General features: G+C 43.4%; 1 protein-coding gene across 2 annotated transcripts in view; it reads left to right on the top strand.

Annotated features, from left to right (window-relative positions):
- The window catches only part of TTC27 (tetratricopeptide repeat domain 27), a 414154-nt gene that overhangs the window by 66032 nt on the left and 323026 nt on the right, over positions 1 to 25096 (top strand). For both annotated transcript variants that reach the window (XM_083176116.1, XM_083176115.1), the window contains exons 5-6: positions 12810 to 12950; positions 21619 to 21721. In XM_083176116.1, the coding sequence (XP_083032242.1) occupies positions 12810 to 12950; positions 21619 to 21721 (244 nt within the window). The remainder of the gene's footprint in view (positions 1 to 12809; positions 12951 to 21618; positions 21722 to 25096) is intronic.

The raw sequence follows: 25096 nt of genomic DNA, 5'->3' as shown, positions 1-25096 counted from the left end.
GAGGAGTCTTAATACTCTCCAGTTGTTTTCAAATGGAATAGCATTACTGCTTTCCAATGATTCTTTTAGGGGTTTTTTGTTGTTGTTTTTATATTTAGGTAGAAGAAAATTGCAATACATGCCTGTTACCAGTGAGGGGTCCGTTCATTTGTCATACTCTTTTCACTAGAATTTAACAAATAAAATGAAGGTGAATCTGTATCCATATTATGCAATTTGGATTTTTCTTTTGAACTCTAATGTAAGGTACACACCAGAACGATTAAGGCTCAATCCCATCAATCTGGATCCAATTCCAACCGATTGTATGTAGATTGGGCATGTTTAGGTCCAATTCCGATTCCGATGCGCGTCCCCGCTGTCGTTTGGTCATTTTACAGATTCTACCTGCTGCAGGTAGAATCTGTAAAATACCCAATCAACTAGATAGAGACTCAGATTGGATTGGGATCGGATTGGATGCAGATCGTTAGCAGATCGTGTGCTCCAACAGATCGTGCGACCACCCCACAATCTGCTAACGATCTACTAACTATCAGGATCATTCTGGTGTGTACCAGGCATAAAGGTGGTGCTGATGAGAGGCTGGAGATAGGGGAGCCCCCACTACCACCTTGTGCCTTATGTGAACAGACAGGACTGAATCTATAGAGGGATGTTACTATGGCACAGCACAAATTTCAAATGTAATTAAATAACAGCAGAAAAGGAATAGAACTGTACATTTTTTACCAGGCTACATGAAAGGCTGGCAGAACACTATAATTTCAGCCGACATTTAATATCTAAAATATCTGTTCTTCATCTGAAGTTCAGTAAGAATAATGGATGTAATGCAATTATATTACAAAGTACATAGCAAATGGAAGCATAGTTTGTGACAAAAACACATTGTCGTAAAAAAACAATGCTTTAATGCTGGCTCACAGGACCAGGTGCTCTGAGAATGGATGTTTGCCGTGACTGCAGCCATGATGTATGATGACACATCTGTATAAGGCTTTTTACCAGTGAAAGATATGTTCTGGTTCCAAAATTATTATTATTATAATTTTATTTATAAGGAACCACAAGTGTTTCACAGCGCCGTAGAAAGGATCAGTACAGGGAGACAAAACTTGGCATAACATTGAATAAATAACAAAAATACAGTACAAATAAAGAGCGCCACAGTTCAATACACATTACAGCTTAAATATAAGTAGTGAGGACTCAATCAACATACAACTAGAGGCTTGAGGCCAATGATGGAGCTGAGTATGCGGACGAAGATGGTCACTGAGTGTTTGAGTATGGGAGAGCTGTGAGTGACATGTGAAGAGAAGTGGGCTTTGACAACAGAAGGGAAGAGGGCCCTGCTCGGAGGAGCTTACAATCTAGTAGGAAGGGGAAACAGACAGATTACAAGAGGTGCAAGCAAGTGGGTGGTGGTTAGATAGCAGGATGTAAACAGGCAAGGGGTCGGAGAACCAGCTGGTTTATGCAGTGGAAGGGTATGCTTTGATGAATAGGTGAGTTTTCAGTGCCTGTTTGAAGCTTTGCAAGGTCGGGGAGAGTCTAATGGAGCGAGGGAGTGCGTTGCACTGAAGGGGTGCAGCACGGGCAAAGTCCTGTACTCTAGCATGGGAAGCAGTGATCAGGGTGGAGGAGAGTCGTCAGCCGATCGTAGAGGGCGGGAGGGTGTATGAATGGAGATGAGGTTAGAGATATATGGAGCAATGGAATTAGAGATGGCCCTGTATGTGAGTGTGAGGTGTTTGAAGAGGATTCTGTACGGGAATGGGAGCCAGTGCAGATTTTGCTGAAGGGGAGTGGCAGAATTAGAGTGGCGGGAGAGGAAGATAAGCCTGGCTGCAGCGTTAAGGACAGATTGGAGAGGAGCCTGTTGGGATCGAGCGAGGCCGGTGAGGAGAGCATTACAGTAGTCAAGCCGTGAGATGACCAGTGAGTGGATGATCAGCTTAGTTGCACTCTGTGAGAGAAAGGGCCTGATGCGAGCAATGTTGCATAACTGGAACCGGCAAGAATGGGCCAGGGCTTGGATGTGGGGTGCAAAGGAGAGGGAGGAGTCAAGAGTGACACCCAGGCAGCAGAGTTGGGAAACGGGGGAGATGATGGTGGTGTTAGCAGTGATTGAGATATTAGTAGGGGCCATAGCTCTGGGTGGGGGAAAGATAATAAGTTTGGTTTTGTCCATATTCAGCTTCAGAAATTGCTCAGACATCCAGGAGGAGATGGCAGAGAGGCAGTTGCAAACCTGAGAGAAAACATTGCGGGACAGATCAGGAGAGGGGAGGTAGATTTGGGTTGTCATCCGCATAGAGGTGATATTGGAAGCCAAAGGAGTTAATGAGTGCACCCAGAGAGGAGGTGTACAGGGAGAACAGAAGGGGGCCAAGGACGGAACCCTGAGGGACCCCGACAGGAAGGATGGAAGGTGGAGAGGTGGAGCCAGAGGCAGAGACTGAGAAGGATGAGCATATACCCACAGCATACACTCTAAATGAGCATACACCCACAGCACTATTTTTGATTGAAATACAGTATATACAATAGATTCCAATACAAAGTCTTTGGGGTACATTTACAAAAGCTTCTAAAAATTAAGAGGTAATGTTGCCCATAGCAACCATTCTGATTCTGTCTTTCATTTCTCTGTTGCATCCTAGAATATGATATGCAGGATCTGTTTGGTTGCTATGGGCAACATCATCTTTTCATTTTAAGAAGGTTAAGTAAATTTATCCCTGTAAATTATTTTTGGTTCTAATCTGGCACAATCTAGTTCCAAGATGTTCACAAACATTATACTGAATCTGAAACCAATTAAAGCCAGTATAGTGAAGACAGTGTTGACATTGCACATTGTATAGTCTGTGATTAGTAAGGCAATTACTACAAAAATGTGAATAGCTTGCATGCTATTTTCCAAACCGTTTGTGCAATAGTACATTGCACAAGGGTGCTGGACGGGATCCCGACAGGCATTTACCCGACGTCGGGATCCCGACTGTCAAAACACTGACAGCCGGGTTCCCGACGGCCACCTGCTATTTTCATGTGCACTGCAGGTGGGGCAGATGTTACTTGTGCCGAGAGAATTAGATTTGGGTGGGGTTTTACTTCAAAGTGAGATCTATTTTGTAGTGTAAAAATAATGCAGTCAGTATTTTCCCTGCACAGAAACAAAATAACTCACCCAAATCTAATTATCTCTGCACATTTTACATATGCCCCCCTGCAGTGCACATGGTTTTGTCCATCTAAGAAGGAATTTGCCAGAAAGAGTGAACTAGAATAAGGCCCCTAGTGTCCAACTGACACATCCTGGGTTAAAACTGTGATCATAGTCCACTATATTCTAACCATGCCCTGATAGCTCAGCTCTTTGGTTCAAGTTCAGACCATGGGCCCCTGACCTTCTGAACAGTTAACGCCACTGAAGTTGGAGACATAACTGCAGAGGACCTGGAACTCAAACATGCTCCCATGGAAATCCTAACAGCTGGTGGCAGGCACTGTCCTGAATTCATTCATATGTGGGAGAAAAGCAGTGGTTTACGGTTAGAAGCAGGCAGGGTCTGTGTGGGAGGCTAAGCAGCTGTCGATTAATAGACCACCCAAGAAACTAAGAGACCTCTCCCCACTATACCTCCCTCTGATAATAATTGGTGGTCCTCCCAGGGCAGTGCGCTGTCCTATGCCGTTGCTTAGTGGGAGCCATTGGTGCTACTGAAGGGTTTGTCGACTTCTGCTCCCACTGCTAATGTCTCAGACGGGACAGACCTGTAATGCTTTCTGTGCCAAAAATTCAGCCATGATAGGCAAAAATATATTGACTGCTATAAAATTTTAGGATTAAGGGCTACTTTATCATTTGTAGTTGAGAAAATTTTATGGAGAATTAGAGGAGACCATACTGGAAGACATTAAAACATAAAGTTAGAAAACCTAACATAAATAATGAAAACCTAACATAAAAAAGTAATTTTAATCTACAACAAAGTATTGAAAGAGTACAAAATATCTTCTGTAAATCTACCAAGTGCTTAGCTCTTGTGTTGCTTGTTAAGAACGCAGTATGTAAGTAGATTATTTTCATGATATTCTCTGTACTGTCCCGGCGAGATATTGGCTAATGGCCAGTTTTGACTAAGCAATTTTGAGAGAGATTTTGACTAAGCGACTTTGTCTAAAGGCCCATACACACTGGGCGAGCTGAAAGCCGCCCAGTGTGTATGCCCCAGAGATGAGCGGTGAGCACTGCTGCACGCTCCCGCATCATCGTCGGGAAAGCCGCTCATCTGTTGGTTATACCAGCAGATGAGCGGCGTTGAGGATGGCTTTGCATAGCTCTGCGCTATGCAACGTCGTCCTCCCCCCTCCGTCAGTGCCGCTCAGTGTGTATGAACTGAGCGGCTTTCCCATCAGCGATGATTGACATCATCGCTGTCCATACACGCTGGGCATAGTCGCCCAGTGTGTATGGACCTTAAGTAATTATAGTCTATGATCTAGTCAAAATTGCCTTGCCTGCACAATCAATCTATGCTAAACAATTTTGACTAAGCAGGAGAAAAATAGGGAGATTTTGGCTAACCTTCTAGGAGATTTTGACTATCTAGTCAAAATCTCCTGCCGAAATCTCACCGTGTGTACACCCCAGTTCACAATTTAATTAATTCTCTGCCAGGAAGTTTTAGTAAGTGGTGCAGTAGAACTCTGTCAGTGTCTGCGACTCATTTACCACCTCTTCACACCTCTAAATTGAGGAAGATGATGGCCGATATGTAATAGGGTGCGATTTTTAGACTTTTGCGATTTTTGGTCAAAATTGACCAAATTCGCATTTTTTCTAAAAATCGCACATGTAATAGGATGCGAATCGCGGTAAAAATCGCATTTTTTACCGCGAAATCGCACATTTTAAAGATGCGATTTTCAGGCACGCTGAAAATCGCATCCAGATGTTTTCCCATAGTAAACTATAGAACTCGCATATGTAATAGGATGCGAGTTCTAAAGTCGCATATGGGAGCTTCAAAAAAAATAGACCAGCTTCTGACTTCTGACTGGCGAGTTAGGCAGAAACATGCACAGATCATTGAGATCTGTGCATGCTTCTGCTGTAAAAAAATAGTTAAAAAAGAAATTTAAATAAAAAACTGGCGTGCGGTCCCCCTCCTAAGCATTACCAGCCCCGGGCTCAAAAAGCCGGTGCTGGTATCATAAAATCAGAGGGACAAACAAATAGGGGTCCCCTTGATTTAATGAAACCAGCACCAGGCTCAAGGTCCGGCGCTGGTTCCCAAAATACGGGGGACAAAATGACTAGGGGTCCCCCGTATTTAAAGAACCAGCACCGGACCCAAACAGCCAGCAGGGTAATGCCACAGCCGGGGGAAGACTTTTTATACAAGTCCCCCCGGCCAAAGCATTCAGCCCTGTGGCTGGTCAGCATGGGCAGGGGTCCTGGGGAAGTGGGGACCCCCCCAAAGAAGGGTTCCCCCCCCTCCAGAACTTACCTGCCCATGCTGAAGCCCGGGGCTGTCCTCCATGCCCCTGGGCTGTGGGCATGGAGCTGATTTTGTGTAAAATCAAGTTAAATCTATTGTTTTTAACAGTGGTACTACAAGTGCCAGCAAGCCTCCCCTGCAAGCTGGGACTTGAAGAACCACAAGTCCCAGCCTGCAGGGCATTAAAGGGCCCGCTGTAACTTGTAGTTCTACTGTTAAAAAAATAGTACACAAAACACACACTGACACACATTTTAAATAAAAGTTTAATACACACATCACACACACACTCATACTTACCTATCTTTATCCCGTCGGTAGGTCGCTGGCTCCGGTGTCGGCGGCTCCGTGTCGGCGGCTCCGGGCTCGGCGTCCTGTCCGACGATAATCCATGTTGGACCTGTGGAAGTAAATCCTACTCACCAGGTCCACCATGGATGGTCTTCTGTCTTCTCTCTTCTCTCTTCTTCTTTATCTTCAAGCTCTTGCGGCTCCGGCAGCTCCATTCGGCAATATGATGAAAGGCTCTGGAGATGTTTGATCTTCAGCGCCTAACATCAGAATGATTCTATTGGCTGCTCAGCAGCCAATGAGAAGCGCCGCTGGGAGCAGCCAATAGAATCATTCTAAGCACCGGCGTTGAAGAGGCAACATGTCTCCGCAGAGATGTTGCCTCTTCAACGCCGGTGCTTAGAATGATTCTATTGGCTGCTCCCAGCGGCGCTTCTCATTGGCTGCTGAGCAGCCAATAGAATCATTCTGATGTTAGGCGCTGAAGATCAAACATCTCCAGCGCCTTTCATCATATTGCCGAATGGAGCTGCCGGAGCCGCAAGAGCTTGAAGATAAAGAAGAAGAGAGAAGAGAAGACAGAAGACCATCCATGGTGGACCTGGTGAGTAGGATTTACTTCCACAGGTCCAACATGGATTATCGTCGGACAGGACGCCGAGCCCGGAGCCGCCGACACCAGAGCCAGCGACCTACCGACGGGATAAAGATAGGTAAGTATGAGTGTGTGTGTGATGTGTGTATTAAACTTTTATTTAAAATGTGTGTCAGTGTGTGTTTTGTGTACTATTTTTTTAACAGTAGAACTACAAGTTACAGCGGGCCCTTTAATGCCCTGCAGGCTGGGACTTGTGGTTCTCCAAGTCCCAGCTTGCAGGGGAGGCTTGCTGGCACTTGTAGTACCACTGTTAAAAACAATAGATTTAACTTGATTTTACACAAAATCAGCTCCATGCCCACAGCCCAGGGGCATGGAGGACAGCCCCGGGCTTCAGCATGGGCAGGTAAGTTCTGGAGGGGGGGGAACCCTTCTTTGGGGGGGTCCCCACTTCCCCAGGACCCCTGCCCATGCTGACCAGCCACAGAGCTGAATGCTTTGGCCGGGGGGACTTGTATAAAAAGTCTCCCCCCGGCTGTGGCATTACCCTGCTGGCTGTTTGGGTCCGGTGCTGGTTCTTTAAATACGGGGGACCCCTAGTCATTTTGTGCCCCGTATTTTGGGAACCAGCGCCGGACCTTGAGCCTGGTGCTGGTTTTATAAAATCCAGGGAACCCCAACTTGATTGTTCCTTTGATTTTATTATACCAGCACCGGCTTTTTAAGCCCGGGGCTGGTTATGCTTAGGAGGGGGACCGCACGCCTTTTTTTTTTTTTTTTTTACAACACGGCGCACTGTACTGAAAATGTGCCGATTGTCATGACTGAAAATCGCACATTTTCAGCTCTAAAAAAGCGGCTGAAATCGCACCATATCGCACTTTTGCTTGTCAAATTCGCAATCCATTACATATGCGAATTTAGAGGCAAAAACGCGAGTTTGAAACATGCGAATTAGTGCGAGTTGGTGCGAGTTCAAAATTGTGCTAAAACTCGCATCCTATTACATATCGGCCGTAGTGTTCACATACAGTAATTGCCTTACTAATCACAGACTATACAATGGGCATTGTCAACACTGTCTCCACTATACTGGTTTTAATTGGTTTCAGATTCAGTATAACATTTGTGAACAGCTTGGAACTAGAATGTGCCAGATTAAAGCCAAATAGAATAATTCTTTATATATACAGAATGTTGAAAGACATAGGAAAAAAAATGGATATCACATACATGATTCCCAGGAACTAACAAAGAAAGATGTGGGATACTGTATGTAAAATACACCAAGCAATACAGTAAAATAGATCCAATAAATGAGTATGTGTGATAAATTTGAATTTAGAGCTCCACCTATATAAATAGGGCAATTCCATGCTTAAAATGGTGTTTGACATATAGACAGTATTTTCAAATACAATGAATGTAATACCTCTTTCAGACAGAAAAATCCCAAAAACCCAGGTATTTCCCGGGTAGAACTAGGCAGCAAGGTGCTGACCCCCTTTCACACAGAAGCCAGATTTTTCCTGCAAAACTCTGTGTGTCATAAGAAAAGGACAGTTTTAAAGGCACACAGAGATGAGTTCATCAAAAGTGGGTGGTGACTGCTCACTGCATTGCATTAACCATGGCATGACAAGGATATGTTGTAAACATGTTTTATTGTTTTTACATACTGGTAGGCACATGTTACCTCACATGGCTGTCAGTATATTTGCAATGTTTGAGTACACTGTGGCATCTTTGACTGTCCCAGTCATCTGCCGATATCCTCCTCCCCTCTCACTGCCAGCAGCTCTCACCTCTTGCTTCTACCAGTGGGCCATGCTATCCTTTCTTCAGCTCCCTAATGACCTCAGAGGCCAGCCCCATTGCCATGCCCTCCCAGCCAATCAGAGAGGCCCATCCTCACAACCAATCAGCCAAAACCCCACCAGGAGAGCCAATCAGTGCCTAACAATGTGTAATAATCCCAAAAACCCAGGTCGTTTCAGACAGCCGGCGACCCGGGTTTTTGGAATACAGACCCGGGAAAAACCCAGGTAAATTCCTGGGTTGAAGCCCTGGCATTTTAGACCCGGGTTGACCCTTTCAGACAGAAAAAAAACCCGGGTCTACCCTCCTGGACCAGGGAAATTCCCGGGTCTTTTTTTCTGTCTGAAAGGGGTTTAATATATACACTCACACATTTAATGTGAGATACTGAAGCTGTGGGAAAGCTTATGTTGCAGTGTCTTAGATGTATGGATTGAGCAACGCATCCCAAACCCATCTTAACCCCAGTGTGGATCCTATAATGAACTAGTGCTAGGTGGCCCGTGCAAGAATTTACAAGCGATTGGGCCAAAAGTTAATTTTTAAACAAACTATACAATGTGCAAATCCAAATGAACAATTCAGCAGAAGCGCAGAACTACATCTTCAAAATGGTACAGTACCTCATTGATTGGTTTGGGTTAAGTATGAAGGAAGAAAAAGGGATCGTCAACAAAAATCACCTTTTATGAATAATTGAACTGGTATAGAGCCACATAAATATATGTGGCTCCATATAGAGCTCTTACATAAATATAAACAGACCCTAAGAGCTGTCTACCTGTAGCAACCTGGCTCTATACTAGTTAATTATAGGACCCACACTGGAGTGAACTTGGGTTTGGGGTGCGGTAACCCTGAGGTAGCACACGATTATGTTCTATCTAACACTTCTTTATTACTAATAATATCACTAACACTGTCTCTTTAATATTTTTATTCATTCATTGGGCGAGATTCACCAAACACAAAATGCCGTAAAAACCCACTTTTCTGGGTTTTTACCACATTTTTATATGCAGCAAAGCCCCACCGCCGGAGCTTCACTGCAAGGGGTTACGCCATATAGAACCTATGGGCTTCCCTTCGCGTCCCCCGCCACCCTTCGCGCCCCCCGCCGATCTGCGATGCCCTCCCTCACCTGTGTCCGGGCAGCCTCCTGCTGTGCTGCCCAGACCAGTGATCTCCTCCCTGCACAGCTTCCGGGTGCAGGGAGAAGGAAAAGGAGCCCTCACACAGCCGTGAGAGGGTTCAGGGAGGTAGGGGGGAACCCGCAGCACATCGCCGGTCATCGCTTTTGCGTTAATAATCGCATATGTTACTGCCGGTGATGTGCTGTGGGAGGTATTAGAGAATCCCGCCCATTATGTTTGTATCACTTTCTGTACATAGCTCATTAACACTTATTTGAGTTTTTAACCTTAAATAGGTTGACATGGGTAAGGTCGACAGGGTCAGAAGGTAGACACAATGGTTGACAATGGGAAGGTCGACACATGTTTCACTTTTTTGAACCGAATGTCTACACAGTCGACATGGATATTGTGTAAGTATACCGTGTCCCCTCGCATGGATCTTTGCACTCGCCATGCTTTGCCACTGAATTTTATTCTCCCACCATGCAGTAGTGGATGGTAGGGCATGAAATACCACCTGTCAGCACATTGGCTCAAAAAACGGGAAAAACTCGTGTTGATCTTTCGACTTTCCTATTGTTGACCTTCTGACTCTGGCGACCTTAAGTGGTCGACCCAATGCATGTCGGCGTTAAGAGGGTCGGACCAATTACTGTATCCCGCTGCTCTGGCGAGTGTGGCGAGCGCAGCAAGCCACCGAGACTGAAGCGTGGCGAGCGTAGCGGAATACATGTAACGTAATTCGCGTCCCCTCACGCTTCGGGCTCGGTGGCTTGCTGTGCTCGCCACACTATATAAGATCAACTCCACGCCAACGTGGATAGTGGGGGTATGAAAAGGTCGGGAGGACGCGTTCCACCGCCCTATCGCGGGGCTCGCTGCGCTCGCCACACTTCGGGGTGGCGTGGATAGTGGGAGGGGGGGAGGTGCCTAAATCCCATTGTATGTCATACATTAAATGGCATCGCACCCTATAAAATCGCATGCGATTTTGCAGGAGATGCGATCGCATGCAATGTGATCTCATTGCACTGCCCAATGCCAGAGAGCAGTGAATAAATTACATAGGAAAATCGCATCGCATGCAAAAAACGCATGCAATGCGATGCAATTTTTTTTAACGCAGAATCGCCCGCTAAGCAAATAGCCCGGCTAATACATAAGTACCGAAAAGACCCTAATAGAAAGAAATATGGCTAGACTGTAGTGAATGGGTGAGCCTTACAAGCAGCTATCCTATTTTCCTTCACTAAATGCAGTAGCTTTCCAAATCCAATATGATTGCGATGATAATTTATATTTAATGATGCTATATCTAAGTATAGCTGAAAATGCTGAGTGAGAGGGTAATATAAGGCTTTGCAGGGTTTAAAAACTTTATGCGTTCCTCATTATGAATGATCGCTGCCTTCATCTAGTGATCATTAATTTGCCTATCCAAAATGCTGGAATCATTTCAAATACTAAACCCTTCTGTAAACAACTTACTAATAGCTATGGAGATTCAGTAGCTTAGAATAACACTTTCCTACAAGGAGGACAACATGAGGCAGTTCATCTGCGAGTGGCCAGCGGTGTAGCTAGGTCAGGGTTGCCGACCCTCCCGCATTTCGCGGGAGTACCCCGCTTTTTGATTTTTTCTCCCGGTCTCCCGGGAATCTACTGGATCCTCCCGGATTTTAGCATTCCTGGCAAAAAAATCAGTGACTGCCATGCGCAAGTCACAAAGCTCAGCTCCGACGGTAACCTCTGTGCGCCGCGGCTGTCCTATTAAATGACAGCCGGGGACCGGATGTGGTCACCATCATAGCGGCAAGCCGGCAGCAGCAGCACAGCATGGGGCAGCCGCGGGATCATCACCAGCGCACAAGCGAGCAGCAGAGGAGAGGAGGCTACAGGACTCAGGAGCAGCAGAGGGCAGGCCGGCAGCGCCGCAGATGACAGTAAGATAGCGGCTGACTGCTTCGGCACTTCCCTCCTGCTTCTCTCCCACTGCTCCCCGCTGCGCTGTTTACTTTAATAAGAAGAATCAGGCTGTATCTCAAACCCCCGCCCCCCTCAATACAGACACCAAAGCTGCCGCTGCTTCATAAAAAATTTTCCCCTCCCCACTGCCTTATAACATTTTTATGAAGCTGTAATGAGGGTGCAGGAGGAGAGGAACAATTATTTTTTAAAGCAGCAGCAGCAGCAGCAGCGTGGAGGGAGGGAGAGAGGGAGGAAACAAGAAGGATTCCAAGTTGGAAAAATGTAAATAGCGCTAACTTTCTAAAGTACCATCTGAAATGTACTTTGGATAGCTCCGCCCATGGCCCCGCCCCATTTACATGCCATAAATGGGGGGGCATGGGCGGAGCTATCCAAATTACAATTGAGTGCTCCCACGCCCCCACTCTCCCGCAAAGCCCAGCTAAGAAGTCGGCAAGTATGAGCTAGGTGCCATGGTGCCCGGAGCAAGGGCATGTTTCGTGCCCCCCCCCCAATCTCCCAAACCCCATGATTCATAATTATTCCCCATGACTTGATCTTTACATAAAAAACTAAAATCCACCTTGATGACAGACAGCCAGCAGTAGTCAGCCTCCTCCTCCAGGCTACAGCCAGCGCTTATAACGTGATGATGATGCTGCTGCAGCCAGGGCCAGTGCAAGGTTTCTCAGCACCCTAGGCAATCTGTCAGCCCAATTTGTAATAACCCTTAGGGCCCCCTTTAATCAGGCTCTGTGTTATTTTGACATTTTTGGGCATACTGGCTGATCTCCTCATTGTCACCTGCACTTATCGCCGGCTAACACATCATAGGTCATCCGTTTTCACCATTCTTAAATAGGATAGTTTGAAAAACGGGAGCACACATACCAGCGATTAAATGGCTTTTTTTGGGGCCCTATGTGTGTCGTCACCCCCCAATAGAATATCCCCCATATCGCTTAAAACGGGTGTATTCATGAAGCAGTGGAAAGAGTGGAGACGTATGCCAGTATGCCCATGGCAACCAATCAGCTGCTACTTATAATTGCATAGAATGCACTTGATAAATGTTACTTCATAGCTGATTTCAAATAGACCCCTTAGTGGATGGTGAAGCTTGTGACGGCAGGCCTGGTTGTCATTGAATACCGGTGTCCTCATAACATGCTGGATGTTAGCAATAAATGCATGAGGGAGTGTTAGGTGATCATGTCACTGAGCAGCAGAATTATTTTCTTTTCACGTTACAGGAATATTGATCTTCATGTAAAAGATCCTACATACACATTCTCTATTAAATAATAGTCTGATATATTTTGTTTAATTTTCTCTTTAGCCAGAAGACATAGTTCATCTAGTAGGAAAACTGACCATTAATCATGATACATTCTATCCTAATTCATGACTTTCAAGTGTTGCAGCTGAGTTTCATGTTTACATTCTCTATTTGAATCTTTATATATTTTTGCTGTTTTTCAGAGCAAAGCTGTGTGTGCTGCAATTCTAAGCACGCTTGTTCTTGATGGAGAATCAGTCTACAGCCTGACGGCCAATCCAATATTCTTACTGCTAGCCAGAGCAATCCTTGTGAACCTCAGGAACAAACTTACAGCATTCCAGGTTAGAAATGATCTGCGCCTCTCTGCATGTGCTCTGCATGGACGATCTGGGATCAGTTGTCTGTTAAGGAGATTATTCAATTTGGCCAAGTTATACTTTCACCATCACCTTCTTTTTTCTTTTAAATAAATGTGTAATTTGGGAATTGTATATATTATTAAGTTATTAAGTTTAAAGGCCCATACACACTAGATGGATTTGAGCTGGAAGCAGTTCACTTTTTGCTATTTGAGCTGCTTTCAGCTCAAAACCGCCTAGTGTGTGTAGCTGGGCGGTGAGTGTTGATGTGCACTCTTGCATCATTGCAGGCCCTGCCATCCTGTTACTATGGAAAGTCATTCACACCTGTGAAAATCACTCCATGTGTATGCACTGAGCAATTTTCAGGCCTGCAGTGTGCACTTCATTGCTGGGCAAAAGCGCCCAGTGTGTATGGACCTGAAGTTCCAGTTGTGTTGTCAGAGCTTATCAACAAAAAAAGTTAAAAAGTTTTTTTTATTTGAATAATCATAAGAATGTAGTTTGACTAATTTGCAACCACACACACACACACACACACACACACACACACACACACACACACACACACACACACACACAGTCAGTCGGCTTTGCCTGCACTCGTGTCCCAAGACACCCCCCCCTCCGGGGTTTGTGGATGAATTAAGATTTTTGTGCTGCGGGGAGGAGGGGGGATGTCAGGACTGGGCTGAAGCTTCCCAGTGCCGCCGGGGGGAGGCGTGCTGTCCGCCACCCCTGCAGCACTGCGGGTAGGAGGGGGGGGGTGTCGGGAGTAGCTGCCCAGTGACGGGAGGGAAGGGAAGCGAAGGGCGGCGGGTGGGGGGATTTCGTCTGGGGCACAGATAGGGCTTGAGCACACAGTCAAAATCTTGGAGCAGTACTTCTAGAGGAACAGGGGTGACCTAGACTGATAGCAGGCAAATATGATCAAAACCCTTTCCCCCTCCAAAATAAACAAACAGGCCAACCCTCTCTTTTAAGTTTGATGCAGACATTTATATTTAGCACATATGACATTCTCCAATTTGACTTCCGTACCGTACAATACCAGTGGCTTGTGACATTTTGCATCTGTCTTTGATTCACCCTTCTTATAGACATGTTGATTTACAATATACAGGACATGAAAAAGTACACAAATAAAAACATAATGCAGTTATTAATAACTCAGGAATATTCTGCCCTTGTGTTCAATCCAATAAATAAATTGTGTTGTCCTCTACTTTCAGAGTAATGTCAAGATTAAATTCAACACCACTAATCACCATACATTTGGCCTCATTGCACCATGCAGCATGACAGGCCTGGCGTAAGTGGTCCTCCAGGTCCTGTGTAGCTCTGCTAATGTCGGGTGTCTCTCTCTTTTAGCTACACAAGCGTGTTTTTGTAGTACACACTCCGATATGCAAGTGTCCATGATCAAATAATTCAGCACAGTCTCCTTGTGTGTCCTTGTTGCGTTGTATTGCAAATAAGACACAAGGCCCCAAAGATTCTCACGCAATAAATATTGCATGCCAGGAGTTGCTGTTTAGTGTGACTACAGCAAAAATGTATTAGGACATATCTGTTTAATATAATTAATTATATTATAAATAAGTATGATTTTATGATGCCCTTACTGAACAGAAGATTTATTTGTGTGTTGAGCCAGTGCTTGGTATAAATCCTCAGTAACCCTGTTCTTACTAGGCATAGTAAACAGATGCTTTCTGATAGCATAAGGCGGAAAGACTGATCGGCATTGGAAGAGCATGTGAGGTGGTCTGAGGGTCATTGAAGGAACTTGTGATGAGTTGAATGGGAGAGATTTAATATTCCATATAATACAATGCAAATATTGGTGCTTACAATTAATGATATGCTACACAGCTGTGGACACAATGCATCCCAGATTTTGTCCTTTCAAAATTAAAATGTTCCCCCCACAGTGATTAGCACCCTGCTGGAGTGAGCACTAATACCTCTTACACCCCAAAATCCTGGTTCCCGTCCAGGTCACTGAAAACGGTTCACACTGCAGGCAGGACCCTGGTTATTGTCAGGGCTTCTTCCCGCCGGTGCTTAGAGATGACATAATCTCCATGCATCATTATGCTGGCTCTCAGGGTTGCACGTTCCAAATGCCACATAACTCAAGTTCTTCCTGGGATAAACCCTGCATGTTCCCGAGGTTAAGTTCTTGATATTTTTCCTGGTGACCTGGGTTGTTGCTGCTTTGCGTGAAAGGGGGTACTGGTTATTGATTATGAGTAACATTTTGTGCAATGTTCCTGCTTACTCAAACATGAAGAGACATGCACTTCCTGCCATGCAATCTATTACTGTTCAGCCATCTTGGCTCATAACTGCCAAACCAACTGTTGTTGTGTTAGCTAGCAATTCTGTTTGTCACTAATGTCAAAAATTTCAGGACATTTGCGTTAAAAGCAAATCAAATGTTTGTACTGTAGGGCTCCCTAGAATAATTATTATGTATATATTAAATCAGGTTGTGATTGTGCTGACCTGGAACAGAAAAATGTAGTTTCCAGCTGCTAATATATTCATATTCGATAAGTAACATCCATGCATTCCCCAAGTGTTCCTAGCAGTACCAATTTTCCAGCTATCTGGCATTGTGGCATGATAAGTTGAGTGTTAATGGGTGTTGCCACATGAATTACGCAGGAAGGATTCAGTGCAGCCCATTAAACAAGGAAGCTAAAGATGTCTTGCTTTTACTTAAAGAGAAAAAGAAATACATTTCCCAAAGACCAAGAGAGCATCAAAATGAGTCTGGTTCTTCGAGATGAAAGATTAAAGATTTCCATTTGCATTCATCTGTTCACGCACCAACCGTTTGGGATCAAACAGCAGAGTAATGGCCTTTATTTAATGTGAAAAAATATCTGCTTGCCAAGGTGTAAAGTCCCACATGAGCAGGGCCATTTCTACATTTAGACTGCCGCTTCTAGAGGCGCCTTTGTTTGAATGGAGGATGTGAACTGATATGTGCAGCAGCTGATAAAAATACATTTTCTGCTCTGTGTATCTATGTACTTTTGTTGCAAGCGTTTGACAGATAACTCAGGAGAAGGCAGTGAAAGAGGAATAAATGAGGAGCATGGATGAGCTGTCATATATTTATAAAAGGATTTTCCAGAGGAAAACAATTGCAAAAGTATTTGTTTTCACTGCTGTTTTATTATTGAAATTATACAATTACATGTTATACATATACACATTATACATATGATTAGAGTGTGTATCTATTTATCTATCTTTCATATACACATGATCTCCTTCATTGCAGCTCACCCATCCCGCTATCACTCCCACACCTCTAGCTTCCTTTTTCCCTGCAGCTCCTGATCCCCCTGTCACCCCCGCACTTCTAACTTCCTCCTTCCATGCAGCTCTGTAGGGCACCTTATTTATTTATTTATATATATACGGTCCAAAAGACCGGCACTCACGGGATAAACCAGGGTGAATCGTTGTTACCTTGCTCAGGTGCCTTCCCTCCTCAAGATGGTCCGCAGTCCACTTGCATATAAAACTTCCAACAATGAGCGGCACTCTGAGACTATAAAGATGAAGAATCTCAGTGGTTTATTGGCAATAAATCAATAAACGACTGAGTTTCTTCATCTACATAGTCTCAGAGTGCCGCTCATTGTTGGAAGATATATATATATATATATATATATATATATATATATAAAATGATTCTTTTTGCCCGGCACTCACTGTTTGAATATGTTGGTAACACCCGGTGCCCTCCTCAGTGGGGTCTTGCAACCTTGTAGATAGCGGATACAGACAGGCGGCACTCTCAGGATTTCTTAGTGAAAAACGTGGTATTTTATTTCAAACACGATCCAACATGTTTCGGGTCTTGCCCGTCCTCAGGGATCCAACTCCTGTGGGTGTGGGTACCCACAGGAGTTGGATACTATAACTCTATCGTATTTTTTAACCACACATACGTGGAAGAGACCTCTGTGGTTGAGCAGTTCACTTCAAGCTATTTTCGGCAGAAATTGGGCTTTTTGAAGTCCTATACCTCTGCAGGACAGAGGTTTTATCAGAACTGACGTGGTCAGTAACCCTTTATACCTATTATTTGTTGTTGGAAGAAATCTAGCTTTATGGTACAATTCAGATTGGATCCCCATTTACCCCTGATGAAGTCCTAAGGGACGAAACGCGTAGGGTTTCGTATCCTAAGAAGTTTGCACTTCTTGAAGTTGGATCTGTTGTCGTTCACTTGAACAAAATTGTATCTGAATCTGTTATCTGCATCGAATTCTGTACAAACTCATTTTTATTGATATTTTTTTATTATAAAGAAAACTAGAATAAATACAAATTTTATGTACCAATGTATGATCATTAATGTACAAAAGTGGTGAAATAGACAGAGCGCGCATCTATCTCTTCTTCCTTCCATCTTTCCCACCTGGTACCTATATTAACAGCTAGGTACGGTAGAAGTGCAGCTCACAAACCAGCGCAGAAAAAGGATCACAACCCCCCCCACTTTCGATAGATATATATATATATATACCCCCACTTTCGATATATATATATATATATATATATATTTATATATATATATATATATAAACACAGTCCAATCGGCACTCACGTATAGAAATGAAAAGTTGGCTCCAGTGCCCTCAAAGCGACCCGGGATGGGGTCACACAATATAATTCCACTTCAGTGGCACTCACGGATATAAAGTACAGTTCACTCAGCTGTAGTTACCAACGTTTCGAAATTGTATTCATTTCATCATCAGGGTATACATACATATATACACACACACACACACACACTGGGGATCGAAAGCTTGGGCACTCCCATGAAAAAAAAAATTAATGTCCAAAAAGAAGCCAAGGAAAGATGGAAAAATCTCCAAAAGGCATCAAATTACACATTAGACATTCCTAGAACATGTCAAAAAAAGTTTGATTTTATTTCCATCATTTACACTTTTAAAATAACAGAAAACAAAAAATAGCATCTGCAAAAGTTTGAGCACCCTGCAGAGTTTATAGCATGCACTGCACCCTTGGACAGCTGAGACCTGGCAGTGTCATGGATTTGTTCTCAATCATCGTCTGGAAAGACCAGGTGATGTCAATCTCAAAGGTTTTAAAAGCCCAGACTCATCTGACCTTGCCCCAACAATCAGCACCATGGGTTCCTCTAAGCAGTTGTGTAGAACACTGAAACTGAGAATAGTTGAGAAAAGCAGGAGAAGGCTATAAGAAGATAGCAAAGTGTTCTCAAATGCCCATGTAATTAAGAAATGGCAGTCATCAGGAACAGTGGAAGTTAAAGCAAGATCTTGAAGACCAAGAAAAATATAAGACAGAACAGCTGGCAGGATTGTGAGAAAAGCAAGTCAAAATCCACTTTTGACTGCACAATCCCTCCAGGAAGATCTGGCAGACACTGGAGTTGTGGTACACTATTTCACTATAAAGAGATACTTGTACAAATATGGTCTTCATGGAAGCATTATCAGAAGAAAACCTCTTCTACAACCTCACTACAAAAATCAGCGTTTGAAGTTTGCAAATAGACAATTGGAATCAAGTTCTGTGGACCGATGAGGTTAAAAATATAACTTTTTGGCCAGAATGAGCAAAGGTACGTTTGGAGAAGGAAGGGCACAGAATTGAATGAAAAGAACCTCTGTCCAACTGTTAAGTATGGGGGTGGATCAATCATGCTTTGGGGTTGTATTGCATCCAGTGGCTGAGTGAACATTTGACAAGTAGATGGAAAAATGGATTCAATAAGATTCCAGCAAATTTTGGACTCTATCTTGATGCCATCTGTGAAAAAGCTGAAGTTAAAGAGAAGCTGGCTTCTACAAATGGATAATGTTCCGAAACACACCTCAAAATCCACGGTGGATTACATCAAGAGGCGTAAGCTGAAGGTTTTGCCATGTCCTTCACAATCTCCTGACCTCAACATAATTGAAAATCTATGGATAGACCTTAAAAGAGCAGTGCGTCACAGACAGTCCAGGAATCTCAAAGAACTGGAAGACTTTTGTAAGGAAGAATGGGCGAAGATACCTCAAACAAGAATTGAAAGACTCTTGGCTGGCTACAAAAAGCGTTTACAAACTGTGATATTGCCAAAGGGGGCAGTACAAGCTATTAACTCTGCAGGGTGTCCAAACTTTTGCAGACACCATATTTTGTTTTCTGTTATTTAGAAAGTATAAATTATGGAAATAAAATCAATGGCTTCTTTTTGCACATTAAAATGAATTTTTCCTGGGGTGCCCAAACCTTCAATCCCCACTGTATATATTAACATAAAAAGTACTCCGCAACTCCTGGAACACTTCTGCAAGGAAAGCAAGCAGATGGCAGTGGGCAGGCAACTCTGGCTGACAGTCGAGGCAGCCAAACAACTCCTGCCCTCTCTCTGGCACTTGAACCCGTGGCTCGGCACCCCATCCCCTTCCCTGCAGGCTGCGCACCAGCCGCTCCCACTGCTGCAGCTTCACATAGTGGAGAAGTCAGCAAGCACAGCCTGAAACGATTTGAACACATTGCAAAAGATTGGTCTATGATCTTTCTGTATGCATGAAAGATCATTTACCTCTATTAAGAGGAAAGAGTTGGACTCCAGCAACCAATACCAAGATGGCCTCGGTTCATGCATGAAACCCTAGAAACTGTCAACCTTTGCAGTTTGCTGAATACTAGATGGCCCCCTTAAATGATCAATAGACATTTTCCTAAACACCTGTAGAAACCTTTATTTCGGCATATGTGACAGGCCCATAAAGGTTGATAAACATTGAAGACATTTAGGTTGAAGACATTTAGGTATGTCTTCATGCTTATACTTCACATCAAGAATCTTCTTTATGTGTGTTTACAACCAGTTAAAGCTTAGTAACAGTTTACATGTGTGCTGTTTCACAAGCTAAGCAGGCATCTGGCTAGGTGTCCACCACAGCTGGCTGACAGTCAAAGTGTGGCACCAACCATGCCCATGTCATGAGATAGTGAAGGATAGTACATGAAATGCTGTCATTAATCTGAGGACTTGACTGGTCTTTTCCAGTTTATATTTGTGATCTAAAAATCTACTCTGCTGAAACCTGAATCAGAGTCTGTCATTAGCCCACAATTTAGCCGATTTAGAGGCCCTAGGCAGACAAGTTAAATGGAGGGACTGCGCCATTACAAATATTTGTGATCTTGTGACACTTGGGTCTCCACATGTGCTTACTAAACTACATGATCCCCAAAGGGCTAACAATAATAAAGCCTTACAACAACATTTCAGAAACGGCTTGATAGGCCTTCATATTACAAGTCCTGCTGCTTGTCACTTAACAGCTACCCACCTCTGATTAATATCAGTGCAGCTTGTAATTTGCGTGTACTGTGACAGAGCTCTCATGTGTGTTGACCTGCTTTAAGTAAGGTATGTCGGCTTGTAATTTTGTGATTTTCACTTCAAACCAAGATCTCTCTGTCTGCTGCCCTTGGAATACTCCAGTAGAATACAAATTATAGTCTGTTCCCACAGAGCATTTTATACTGCTTTCATTTTCTGCTCATGACTATGTGGACGTAGGCTAGGCTAAAAAAAATAATGAAAGAAAATGAATATTCCAAAGAATATGAAAGATTCCTTGCTGTTTAAAGTGTGAATTGCGCTGTGGCAATGTTGGTCTTTCTAGAATGACGATAGAATTCCTGAAATTTTGATTTTCTGTTCAAATGAGCTGGAGTGGAAACAGATTTTTAGTTTACTTCAGCATAATACATGAATTTGCTTATTACAGTGGGCCACATGGGAAAGATAGTATACATTGACAAGTCACTTTATGTGGTTTTATGACATTTCCACATGGTGCTCTCTCTGTACCAGTGATTTTTGTGCACTTTTATTTACTATTTAAAAATAGCTGCTGGTATTTTTCATAAAACATTTTTTGGTAGTGGTGTGTATATGTGTGTGTGTGTGTGTGAGTTGTTTAAGCATTTTATTACAAAGCCTGGCCTCCCTCTCTCTCTAATTAGATACATATATATATCGCTTAATAGGTACAGTATACATACACAAAGACACACACATGCTACACTGGACTAGAAAAGAACATTTCTGAGATTGTATTCCCAACAATAAGGAACATAAAAGCCCCCAGAAATTGGTGGTACGGTACAGATTTCAAGTTATATTTTGCATAAAATATAAACCAACGTTTTTGAAGACCATTCGGGGTAAATCATTAAAGGATAATAAGAATCCTCCAGGGTCATAGACCTTAGTGGAGGAATCTAATCCCTTTTCCTTCCAATTAATAAACATCGTGTTTGACAAGGATGGGGGGAATGAGGGGTTACCCCGTAAAGGGATGAACTGTGAGATATAGGGATTTCTGTTGGTTATTTTATTTATTTGCATCCAAATGTCATACGTGTCTTTAAATAATATATAAAGTCGGATATTCAAGGTGATCTTGCTCGATGTGAACTTGTCTCACAGTACCATGATGGTAGAGTGTGCAAGAGTCACATTCACCCGAAAAGTTCAATTCGTTTTAAATAGTGAATGTTTTTGTGGTTTACAATCATTTTTGCATCAATAATTATTCTCCAATGTTCCTTTCAGGTGTTACCATGGTGGACGCTGAGATGTGCATACATTCATCAGTTGCTGTTGGAGGAGCGATCTCCTAATCTGTTTGATGTGACACAAGCCAGCACAGATGAAGGTAGGTTGGTTCAGATCTGCAAAAAAGGGTCACATGAAAGTAATATGCAAATCAGACTGTACTACGGTAATATTCTCTAGCAGTATCTACACAGAATAAGCAGATAAGACAGTATCACTATACTTGACTTACTATTAACCATTATTTATATAGCGCACACATATTCTGCAGCGCTTTACAGAGAATATTTGTCCATTTACAGCAGTCCATGCCTCAGTGGATCTTACAATCTATTATACCTACCACATATGCACATTTTGTTACTTTTATTCAGAGCCATTTAAACAACCAGTATGTTTTTGGATTGTGGGATGAATCCGGAAAACCTGCAGCAAACACTTGTGTACAGATGGAGCCGCTCTCAGTAGGGTGGCACCCGGCACACCATGCGTCATCCCCGCTGTCCACCAGAATGGGGCTCGCACGCACAAGAAGCTTGCACACCCCATTCTCTGCAATTGGACATGAGACTCACGCGCGTCCCTGTCCGTTTCTATCCATTTGCCAGCTACTTTATACAGATATGGTGCACTGGCAAACTGACAGAGAGCGTCTCCATCTGTAGTTTGTGCTAGATGTATGAACAATACCAGATGATGGAATGGCTATATAGGTAATGTGGACAGCTACAGGAAGGGGTGGAAGTCTGTCTGTTTATGAATTAAACTTAAAATCTTGCCCCATTTTGTTCTGCCAAACCTAATTAAAAAATATATGTACAGACAAAGCTGGTCTCGTCCTTGCTCGCCGCCCGCCAGAATGCCCCTTCTGGCGAGTGCCGGCAGACAGGGACTCTATTAAACTGGGACGCGCGTGCATCTCACACACACACACATGTCCCAGTCTGTCGGCGGCTGGATCCACCCCTCGGTATAAAGGGGTGTACACACGGGACGATTCTTCTAAACTATTTGACTACGTTGTCAAAATTGCTTAGTAGGTTTGTCTGAATTGCCCGATGTGTGGGTGATAGCGATGTGTGGCCCCGCATCATCGCTATAGCCCGGCCAAATAGTCAGTGCAGGCAAGAATATTCTTGCTACACTGTATATTTGGCTGCGGCTCCCGGGGCCTGCAGGATGTGGTTAGCCATCTCTCTGCAGTCTCTTTTAGGTTCTGTACTTATTGTTCCAGTTCGCCACAGTGCTGTTTGCTGAGCGATCAGTGATCTAGCATCGCTCAAAATGCTCTCCTACACACATCAAAGCGTGTGTAGGCCCCATAAAGCGGCTCAATCTCCATCTCAACATTGCAAAATTCAGGATGGATTTGAGGTTGGTTGTCCGTATAATAAAATGAGATCCAAAAGATGCATATCTTCATATTCACATTTGGATGAGCCCATTATGTCCACAACCTCCAGGGTTTTTACCAAGGTAATGGACCACATTATTTTCCTCCAGTTGTCTTGCTGGGTCAACACAAATAGGTATTAGTGGACACATTGGGGGTTACATTTTAAATTATCTGAAGTCAAACCAAAATTCCTTCAAAGAGGGTTTTCTTGGTTCTTACTGTATCTCTGACACTCCTCCCTATACAGAAGAATTCTCCTCCCTATACAGCCTGATTCTTATTGGCTACTGCTGCTGAAATGTCTAGTGCAAGCTACCAGGTGGGTATCTGTGGTTGAATGTGATTGACACTTGCCCACCCCTGTGCTAAATTCTCTTCCTGTGAGTTTAGACCAACTCCATCTTGATTATTGTGGTGTCAGTAGTATTCATAACCTTTTACATCATCAAAATTACTGGTAACATCACTTCCAGTTCTGTTGTTAGGTTCAAAAAGGTCCCAGCAGAATGGGAGATTTTCGTGCAGCCTAACCTCCTGAGTTTAGCAGCCACAACCAAAATGGAGAGTCAGCTTTATGATAGTAGGCTTGTGTGTGAAGGGATGCGGTCAATTTGCCGGCGGTCGGGATCCCGGCGTTCAGAATCCCGACACTGGAATCCCGACCGCCGAAATCCCGAAACTTTCTCCCTCCATGGGTGTCCACGACACCCATGGAGGGAGAATAAAATAGCGTGCCGAGCGTAGCGAGGCACCGGGCCCGCAAGGGGGGGCGATCCACGTCCCCCCCATGTCGGGATTTTGGCGGTCGGGATTCCAGTGTCGGGATTCTGACCTCCGGGATTCCGACCGCCGGCATTACGTATCGGATCCTGTGTGAAGGGTTAAAGCAATCAAAGTGGGCGATAAAGAAGGCATGAAATAGTATTTCAGTAATCTTTTTAGCAGAACATAAATAGTGTTCCAGTTCAGATAATGAAAATAGCCAAAAAGAAAATCTTAACTTATAACTATAATATTGGGACACTATTAAGGAAGATAGAGAATGTGTTAAATAAAGGGATGGAAACAAAACATAGTTCATTCTGAACAGAGAAATCACAGAGCATTCATCATAAAAGGTTGTGTGTGCTTTTGTAGAACAATATTTGGAGACTTGACTGTTCTGTAGATTACATCAGAATTCCTTTCATCCCCTTTTTGCTTCAGAATAATTATGTGCAGAAAAACTAATATTTATTGTGTTTTTTTCTTAGTCAATATCGAATAGTTCACCTTTCATATTTCATTCCCCGCTCTATATGTGAGAGTGTTGGCATTGGGCCGAGAGTGTGCTCATCTGATGCACTGATTGTTTTTCCTGTTGCGTTCATTCTCGTCTTGACAAAGTTCTCGCAGGATTCCGCTGCCTGATTTATTCATGGTGGAGGCAAGAGAGTATTAATAAAAGGGAATACATTTTTCAGATTGAGCTGAATGTAGTTTAACATATGTTTAACATCATAGTTTTGCGCTCCAACAATTTTGTAGTGATTTCAGTTAAAATTTATATCACTTGGAATCTTCCTAATGTACAGTCGGATCTAGCATCACTGGGAAGTATATAAATGCAACATTTATTTTTATATTTCAGTTCCTGTCTAGTAAATTAACAAAATCTTTCCAATTCATACCAAGCAAGATTATATATGTTATTGTTTACAATCCCTACTTCCAAGAGTTACAGATTTTTAGCGTTTGGTCTGGAGAGTCCCATTGAAAAGAACATCTAAATGAGTTGGGTTCTATTTACTCTGCTATGGAGAGAGAGATAAAGCAGACAGAATTGAAGAACCAACAAACCCACCTAAGCCTGTCATTTTCAAACACACGGTTTGTGTTTCACCAAACAGAGAACATGACAGCTAGGAGCTGAGTGGCTGGTACTGTATCTCTGCCTCCCTTTATCTCTCTCCAAGACTTAAACATATATTAGACCCCTCAAATGGATCTATTTTGTTGACTTTCAATATGTTTTGGATAAAGCTTGGTACTAGGGAAGCCAATCCAGGATTATTTACATTAAGTAATGTGTCTTCTGCA

Source organism: Crinia signifera, chromosome 3 (assembly GCF_055691185.1).
Source record: "Crinia signifera chromosome 3, ASM5569118v1, whole genome shotgun sequence".
NCBI classification, from domain to species: Eukaryota; Metazoa; Chordata; class Amphibia; order Anura; family Myobatrachidae; genus Crinia; species Crinia signifera.
Note: the sequence above shows the minus strand (reverse complement) of the source record. Positions and strands in the feature narration are given on the sequence as shown.